General features: G+C 44.5%; 1 protein-coding gene across 2 annotated transcripts in view; it reads left to right on the plus strand.

Moving 5' to 3' along the window:
• LOC112162813 (3-hydroxy-3-methylglutaryl-coenzyme A reductase) overlaps positions 1–9,010 on the plus strand; it is a 52,383-nt gene that overhangs the window by 42,997 nt on the left and 376 nt on the right. Inside the window, exons 1-19 of one of the 2 annotated variants that reach the window (XM_024298714.1) lie at positions 57–215; positions 875–1,083; positions 1,164–1,275; positions 1,446–1,533; positions 2,419–2,503; positions 3,171–3,276; positions 3,346–3,452; positions 3,533–3,652; positions 3,731–3,855; positions 3,926–4,182; positions 6,077–6,183; positions 6,261–6,455; positions 6,521–6,679; positions 6,749–6,906; positions 6,975–7,080; positions 7,150–7,320; positions 7,389–7,529; positions 7,595–7,753; positions 8,803–8,951. In XM_024298714.1, the coding sequence (XP_024154482.1) occupies positions 919–1,083; positions 1,164–1,275; positions 1,446–1,533; positions 2,419–2,503; positions 3,171–3,276; positions 3,346–3,452; positions 3,533–3,652; positions 3,731–3,855; positions 3,926–4,182; positions 6,077–6,183; positions 6,261–6,455; positions 6,521–6,679; positions 6,749–6,906; positions 6,975–7,080; positions 7,150–7,320; positions 7,389–7,529; positions 7,595–7,753; positions 8,803–8,951 (2,510 nt within the window). In that variant the 5' untranslated portion in view covers positions 57–215; positions 875–918. Of the gene's footprint in view, positions 1–56; positions 216–874; positions 1,084–1,163; positions 1,276–1,445; positions 1,534–2,418; positions 2,504–3,170; positions 3,277–3,345; positions 3,453–3,532; positions 3,653–3,730; positions 3,856–3,925; positions 4,183–6,076; positions 6,184–6,260; positions 6,456–6,520; positions 6,680–6,748; positions 6,907–6,974; positions 7,081–7,149; positions 7,321–7,388; positions 7,530–7,594; positions 7,754–8,802; positions 8,952–9,010 lie in introns of those variants that run through there. The other variant, XM_024298715.2, reaches the window with a different exon arrangement.

Here is a 9,010-nt window from a genome sequence, read left to right on the forward strand (position 1 = left end):
CAGTTGTACATTATTTAACAATAGGTGACAGAAAACACCACAAGTACAGCACCGCGCGTGCCCTTTACGCAGGCGCAATGACAGTAGACTGACGCCACCAGCGTTTCCGTTTCCCGTATTTCCACTGGTTACATCAGGGGTTGTAGCCCTGTAGTAGCAGTGCCAACACCGATATGGAAATGACTGTCTGTGCGCGGTGAAAGTCACCGTTTAAAGTACGTACTTTTTACGAAGAGACCGAACAGAAAGTTCAAGAATATAATGAGGCCTGGTTACAAATATTTGTCGGTAAATTACTGCGTTAAATAGCGTTTAGGCTAATGCTAAAAGTCTTTATGCTAACGTTAGCTAGCTACAGATGTTTTTAAAATGACCCTTTAGATATATTTAAAGTTTTTTTGCACATTTAATTTTATAATTAAATATTTTTAAAGTTTGTTTTAGTGCCAAACTTCAAATATTACCAAAAGTTTGAGTTTAGACTAAATTTGTCGAGTGGGGCGGCTAACATAGCTAAAGCTAATGTTTACAACAGAAAAGACAAACTATTGTCGTTACACAATCAATATCCAAAATTGCACAGCTGTGAGATAAATTGTATTTTTAATTAACACCCGTTTTAATCATTATGTCAAATATGTTTTTACACAGCAGAGGGTGATGAGTGGAATAGCCCCGTTAAGGCTAACATGGCTAATGCTAGCATGAAATGATGCTAATGTCAACTTTAAAATCAAAACATTTCCACATATAGTGGTATTTTATTATATGTATAGCTTCATTGTACATATATACTTATTTTTAAATATTTTGTTTGTCACGAGGTCCATTAGTTCGTCATTTTAATGAAAGTTTTGCTAATCTTCTGTTTCAGTTTAGGCTTTGTAACCTTAAGAAGGGCCTTGGACCCCTGAGATCATGCTGGCCCGCCTGTTCAGGCTCCACGGCCTGCTGGTGGCCTCGCACCCGTGGGAGGTTATAGTTGGGACCCTGGCTGTGACCGTGTGCCTCTTCTCCATGAACAGCAGCTTCACAGCCAGCAGCCAAGTGTGCAGCTGGAGCGACTGCCCCAAAGCGCAGGAGGTGAATCCTTCAACCTCACGTGAAATCAATGTTCGTGCTGTCCAGATATTAATGACAGGATGTGTTTTTTTTTTTTCTAGGACGTCCACAGCAATGACTTTTTTATTTTGACCATCACTCGGTGCATGGCTATTATTTACATCTATTTCCAGTTCAAGAATCTGTTGCAGCTGGGATCCAAATACATTCTGGGTCAGTATGTTGGATGCTGTATGGATTACTTTTGTGCTGTTTTTTTGAGTTCAGATTACTTTTTTCATTCCCAAAAATAAATTATAATTGATCAGAGTTTCTACAATATTTTAACTAAACTTTGTAAAAGTTTCCCCAATGACTAAAATGATTATATTTTCTTTTTGCAGGTATTGCGGGGTTGTTCACAGTATTTTCCAGCTTTGTTTTCAGCACAGTTGTCATCCACTTCTTTGGAAAAGAGCTCACAGGCCTTAAGTAAGTGTTCCTATATTCTTTATTAAAAATAGGATTTTCATTAAAGTGGGACTTTAGGTGATGTATCTCTGTGTAAATAATCATAGAAGTTTGTGCTGTTTATAGATTTTTCTTCAGTTTGGATTTTAATGGTCAGTGAGTTCCTGGATGTTTGGTGGCGTCACTCAGTTGACAAACGTGATGCATGTGGCTACAAAAAAACGTGTTTTAGAATTAAAAATGAAACTGACGTAACCTCAAAAGCTCCACTTTTTCTTATTGAATCAGTCAAAAATAAAACATGTCGCACCATTGTTCAGATGTGTCTTATACAGGTGAAATGAAATGTTCATCTCCTATTCAATTAAAGAAATGCTGCAAACTAAACGCCTCTACATTATCCTATTAAAAAATAAATAATAACTTTGAGCTGACAGATTGCATCTCATTTTAACATTGTTCCAGATAAAAGCATTTGTGATATATTTGAAACGCAACAGATAAACAGACAAAATGTTTGCTTTGATCCCGCAGAGAAAATGTGAACCTTAAAGTCCCCCTCTGATGAAAAATTAGAATTTTTTGTCTTTTTAATACGCTCTTGCTTGATACAAATGTAAATAAATTAAAGCTTCAAAAAGTATTTTTTATTCAAATCATTGTAAATCAAGAGCAGATGAAAAAATGTTTGATAAAGATTGTAAATGACGATTTGTGATGAGTCTCACACTCATCAACTGCTGCTCTGCAGAAACTATGTCCTTGAAAACTAGCTGAATCAGAATTAACTTATATATTTGTAATTAAAAGACCACTGGGAAGGCTTTGACAGTAGATCCAAAGATGATCAGTGGGTCTTCGATGATAGAGCACATGATTATAATTAACTCTTAACTCTTCCTGCAGTGAAGCTTTGCCGTTCTTCCTCCTGCTCATCGACCTGTCCAAAGCCTGCACACTAGCCAAGTTCGCCCTCAGCTCAAACTCTCAGGTGGGACAGAAGTTTCTGTCATCAGTCTGTTACTGCTGTTTGACCCCCTTCATGTTAGCCGTAAGCCACGCGTCAAAGTCGAGGCCCGGGGGCCGGATCCGGCCCTCCAGATCATTTTATTTACTGTTATTAATGTTATCTTGTGCTCATTTCTAACTTGTATAATTTTGACAAAAAATATTTTTATGTAGAATAAAAATTTTAAAATTGTTTAAGTTGATTTACTCTGGAATAATATTCCTTCCTTTTTATTATTCATAATTATGTTAAAATGTTATTGTTTTAAAATTTGACATTCTGCTAGATTTTTGGACTAATTTGGCATTTACTAAGATTTTTTAGGCTGTTTTGGAGATTAGCTAATATTTCAGCTACATGCTAACTGTTTGGGCTAATTTAGTTTTTTCTTATTATTTTTTTGCCTTTTTGGAGCTTGCCTTTATTTCATCTACATGCTAGTTGTTTTGGCTAATTTTGGCTTTTTTTCTGTTTTTTTAGGCTAAATTGGAGCTAGCTAATATTTCATCTACATGCTAGTTGTTTTGCCTAATTTATGCTTTTTTCTGTTTTTTTAAGGCTATTTTGAAGTTTTTGGTTTGTGTTTTCCGGTGTCTGTAAAGCTGTCGGATCTGTCATCCGACCGGCTCACCGCTGTGTTTGTGTGCAGGAGGAGGTGAGGGAGAACATCTCTCAGGGAATGGCCATCCTGGGCCCCACCTTCACCCTAGACGCTCTGGTGGAGTGTCTGGTGATCGGGATCGGCACCATGTCGGGTGAGGATTCCACCTGTAGACGCCGACAGACGTCGGAGACGTTCTGCTGACGGATCTGTTGTCTTCCAGGCGTTCCTCAGCTGGAGATCATGTGCTGCTTCGGCTGCATGTCGGTTTTGGCCAATTACTTTGTGTTTGTGACGTTCTTCCCGGCGTGCGTCTCTCTGGTGCTGGAGGTGATGGCGAATCGTGACGTCGGCTCTGTGGGTGAGGGCGGGGCTGTGCGAGTCTGACTGCGGTGTGTTTACGTACGCAGCTGTCGAGGGAGAGCCGCGAGGGCCGTCCCATATGGCAGATGAGCCACCTGGCTCACGTCCTGGCAGAAGAGGAGGACAACAAGCCCAACCCCGTCACCCAGAGGGTCAAAATCATCATGGTGGGGGTCGCGGGTGTGAGTCTGACTGGTTTACTGTCATAACTTAATGTATCCTAATGAAGCCTTGTGCTCGTCCAGTCTCTGGGGCTGGCCTTGGTCCATGCCCATACCCGCCTCACGGCCGAGTCTTTGGGGAGAAACCGCACGGCTGTCGTAGAAAGACCCGACTCGGCCGGCTCCATGTGGCCTCAGAAGCTCTCCAGGTGAAGAAACGCACACACAGTCACGCACACGTGGAGACACACAATAACACTGTCTGTCTCCGCCCCTCAGCGTGGAGCTGGAGCACGTGATAACGCTCGGCCTCGCCCTGCTTCTCGCCGTCAAGTACGTCCTCTTCGAGCAGGCGGAGACAGAGTCCTCGCTGTCTCTCAGGAGTCCCATTAGCAGCTCCCCTCCAGCCCTGAAGCCCAGGGGGGCCGAGGACTGCTGCAGGAGGGACGTCCCAGCGCCGCCGGCCCGCAGGAGCTCTGCCGGTGTCCTAGCAACCGCCTCCTCTCCCTCTGAGCCGAGCGTGTCCCCAGACGAAGGTGAGACTCTTACTGTTTCCTGCAGGTTTAATGACGCCTGTTCAGCTTCATTTAACAGATTTATTCATTTAGAAGAAAGTTTGATGTAAAAACCTGAAAGGATAACAAATAATCTCATAAAACACAGATTAGGTTGCATGGAGTGACCTCATAACAAACTCTTATCTGTTCCGTGTCGAGGCTGCTGGGATGGTGGGAAAAGCCTTCATGAGGACGAATCCCCAAACAAATCTGAGTGGGGGGGGGTGGCTCATTTTCATGTGATAATATGATTGTAAATATTTTTAAAGCATAAAAATGCACAAAAAAATAACAAAGTTTATTGTCAGCTTCTGTTGAAACAAAAATAAATTAACATTTTTAGAATCGTTAAAAAAAAAGACCCAATCTGATCATCTTTTGATCACTTCCAATCAATACACCCCAGACTTTTTTTTTTTTTTAGATTATTACTAAAAAACGCTTCATCTGAACATTAGGGATGTGCATCTACATGGACCACAAACTGATGCGACACAGTCCGATTCTTTTACCAAAAACCCTAAAATCTACACATTTTTATTCAAATGACATTTAAAGCTATAAATAATAATGTTTGACATTTGACAGAGAACTGAATTCAGGGACTGACCTGGAAGAATACAACCTTTTGATTGGTCGTCTTTTGTTTTTATCGCATGTACATAAAAAGTCGGGCTGTGAACTTTTTATTTTGATCAATCGAAACAGAATTAACGTGTTAATATTTATTCATAACCGCGGGTGCAGCTGTGAGATCAACTCTGTCTCAAATAAACTCGTTTAAGTTTCATAATTGAGATTTTATTAAATTAAAGAGATAATATGGCTTTTATTTGTGGTTTTTGGACAAAACCGGTCTTTAATTTTAATAAATGAAGCTGAAGATCAATGTTGATCTGATCTCAACTTTAAGAAAATGTTGCATTTTTTTTTAAAAAGAGCAAACTGTAAATAAATGACAGTAATTTAAGGAGCTCGTGTGCAAACGTCTGGCTCAGTTCTGAAGGGTTCAAGAGCAGCAGAAGGTGATGGGCACCTGCTGTGAGTTCCTCCGTGACTAAAAGCCGAAATGCTCCTCGGCTCGCCGCTTGTCCTGACAGGTCAGACGACGCAGATCTAAATTCAAAATGAACTTTATTTATACAGGACTTTTCTGTTGCAGAACAAATAAATAAAAAGCACATGTACACAAAAGCGATCTATAAAAATCAAATTAAAACATAAGAAAATGTAAAAACTACTAATAGGTTAACAAAAATTAAAATTTTACAGTGAATGAATCTGTAAATAAACCAGGATCCTTCTAATCTGTTTAAAAACACCAAAAATATGTAAAAAAATCTCTTTAGATTTCAGATAAAACGGTTTGGTCCGTTTGAAGCGTAAACAACCTTTTTTTTTATCTTTTTGTTGTCTTCTTTCAAATGTGACGCACTCCTCCAGAGGTCATTATAATGTTAATAATCAGATTAACAAGATATCTGGAAACATAATCCGTAAAGTGTGAGGGTGAAAGAACAGATCATACTTAGAACATATTTAAACATGAATCTTTGGCTCAAGATAAAGGAAGCAACATGAGAAATGTGGCCAGAAAAAAAAATTCAAATTTTTACTTTTGCAGATTCTTCTAAAAATTGTATGAATCTGTTCGTCACCCCTAAGTGACCAAAAAGTAAAATGGTTGCTATGGAGATGAAACTAACAGATGTGTTGTAAAGATGGTGGCGTGGGCGCCCCCGGCTTTAACGTCTGATTGTTTTTACATAAAAGTGAAGTAAAACCATAAACGTTTGAGGTGATACTCCAGACCGTCGCCGTTTCCTTTTTCCTCAGTTAGAAGCTGAACAGAAACGTCTCTATCATCCTGCAGACTCCATGAACACGGAGCAGACGGGTTCGGTTCCTCCCGGCCCTCCGGGCGGCGGGTCGGAGCTGCGGCCGCTGGACGAGTGCGCGGCCGTCCTCGCCGATCCTCAGGTGATTTTCCAGCTCAGGTGAAAGCGCCGCGTCCGTCTGGGCTTTTTGTTAAGCGAGTCGCTCGCCGTGTTTCTCAGAGAGGGCCTCGGACGCTGACTGATGCGGAGGTCATGCAGCTCGTCGGCGCCGGGAAGATCCAGAACTACAAGCTGGAGGCGGTCCTGGAGTCTCCGGAGAGGGGCGTGGCCATCAGGAGGGAGCTGCTGGCGCCTAAACTGCCCGTGACCTCGGCGCTGGAACAGCTGCCCTTCAAGGACTATGACTACTCCAAGGTACGGGAGTGTCCGTTAAGCTCAGCCCCCACGTCTCGTTTGGTCTAAAACTTCCTGGTCTGCAGGTGATGGGCACCTGCTGTGAGAACGTCATCGGGTACATGCCGGTCCCCGTGGGCGTGGCCGGCCCACTCCTCCTAGACGGTCGTCAGTTTTACGTTCCCATGGCAACCACAGAGGGCTGTCTGGTGGCCAGCACCAACCGAGGCTGCAGAGCGCTGTCGGTGAGTGACGGCGTGCGGTTTCAGTTTCTGGCGGTGCTTCTGTCCCACTGACCCCGCCCCCCGTTTCAGCTGAGCGGAGGCTGCAGCAGCCGGATCCTGGCCGACCGGATGACCCGCGGCCCCGTGGTCAGGCTGCCCTCAGCGTGCCGAGCCGCGGAGGTCAAGCTCTGGCTGGAGACGTCAGACGGCTTCAGTCTGATCAAAGAGGCGTTCGACGAGACCAGCAGGTGAGACGGAACCCAGCCGATCCGAGTTCTGGTGACGGGCGCGTCGTGACCCGGTTTGTGCTCGGCAGGTTCGCCCGCCTGGAGAAGCTGCTGGTCTGCATCGCCGGGAGGAACCTCTACATCCGCTTCCAGTCGCAGACGGGGGACGCCATGGGCATGAACATGCTGTCTAAGGTCAGAACCGATCCCCCGCCGCCGTCTCCCTCGCCTGCAGCTCTGTTGAACGTGCGCTGCGCTCTGCAGGGGACGGAGCAGGCTCTGCGCAGACTGCAGCAGCACTTCCCAGACGTGGAGCTGCTGGCGCTCAGCGGCAACTACTGCACCGACAAGAAGCCCGCCGCCGTCAACTGGATCCTGGGGAGGGGCAAGTCCGCCGTGTGCGAGGCCACCGTTCCCGCCAAGGTGGTCCGAGAGGTGAGGGAGAGGTCGACGGCGCAGCCGGCCTCTTGTCTGCAGCTTCTGACCGTCTGACGTATGCGCAGGTGCTGAAGAGCAGCGCAGCCGCTCTGGTGGAGCTGAACGTCAGCAAGAACCTGGTGGGCTCCGCCATGGCTGGAAGCGTGGGGGGCTTCAACGCCCACGCCGCCAACATCGTGGCGGCCATCTTCATCGCCTGTGGACAGGTACGTGTCCCCGTTTCCTTCAGCGTGTCGTCCTCCTCATCCTCACTGCCGGCTTCTGCCTGCAGGACCCGGCGCAGACCGTCAGCAGCAGCAGCTGTATCACGCAGATGGAGCCGGCCGGCCCGGACGGACAGGACCTGTACATCAGCTGCACCATGCCCTCCATAGAGCTGGGCACGGTGGGCGGGGGCACCAACCTGCCCCCCCAGCAGGCCAGTCTGCAGGTAAGGAGAGGCTTTCATCACAGTGTTTTGTTCTGAGTCCTGAGTGGCTGGAGACGTGTCTGCAGGACAGAATGTGTTCAGTTTGACAAACTTACACAAATCTTCAATCATTTGTTTTTGTATTCTATAAAACTTCACTTATTTTCATAAGTTTGAGCAAGAGTGCATAAAGTGCAGCTGTAGAACAAGAACTACATTTTTTTGTTTTCTTTCATCTGATTCTGAAGGAAGTTTTATTTTGAAAAACTACTGGATTCTCCACCACATCAGATTCATTCTTGACGAACATCAAGTCACTCAGTCGTATGTTAAAGCGGCGACTCTGACCACTAAATTGAAGCTTCTAAGCTAACAGAGTTAGCAAAAAATATTTGGAAAGTTTATTTAGACAAAAATAGGAAACAGAGAAAAAGAGTCTTCGACTCCAAAATAAAAGAAAGCAAACAGGATATAAATTTGTGACCGTTGTTCCCACAGACCATAATAATAAAGCAGAATATCCAGTTACCGGCGGTCTAATGTGACGAGGTTGTTGCTAATTAAGTTATTCAAATGGTGGGTTTAGACAATATTCATTTGACCTCAAAAGTCAGACGAGTTTGTCGGATTTTGTCGCTTCCACTTTGACAGTCATGGGTTGAAGGAAAATCTAGACCACATTTTCAGGGTTCTTACAGTAAAAATAAAGCAGATATTTTACACAGAATGAAATAAATGTAACCCTCTAAAGTAAAGTTCACTTCAGCCTTGTTCAGTAGAGAAAATATTCTGTTTGAAGCGATCTGTGACCTAAAACAGACCAGAGACCGCTTGTTTACATAGAGGTCTCACTCTGATTTATTTTTATTTTATTTTTTGAAAAATTAGAAAAGATCATACACTTTATCACACAAATCAATCAAAATGATGTTTTGATTGATTTGTGTGATAAAGTTTACCACACAAACATGCAGCTGACGCCACAGTTCCACCCTGGAGCCTGAACGCTGCAGCCTCGCTGGCGTTCTCTTTGTTCTTTCTTCCACGTTTAAAGAATTTGTCGTCTGCAGATACTCGGCGTCCACAGCCCCAACGAGCCGGGCGAGAACGCCCGCCAGCTGGCCCGTGTGGTTTGTGCCACCGTCCTGGCGGGGGAGCTCTCACTGATGGCAGCTCTGGCTGCCGGTCACCTCGTCAAAAGTCACATGACCCACAACAGGTTTGTTGTAGAACTTTTTATTTATTTTTTTACTTTCCAGTCGTCTCTGACCTCGTCTT

The sequence above is a fragment of the Oryzias melastigma genome, linkage group LG12 (assembly GCF_002922805.2).
Source record: "Oryzias melastigma strain HK-1 linkage group LG12, ASM292280v2, whole genome shotgun sequence".
Lineage (NCBI taxonomy): Eukaryota > Metazoa > Chordata > Actinopteri > Beloniformes > Adrianichthyidae > Oryzias > Oryzias melastigma.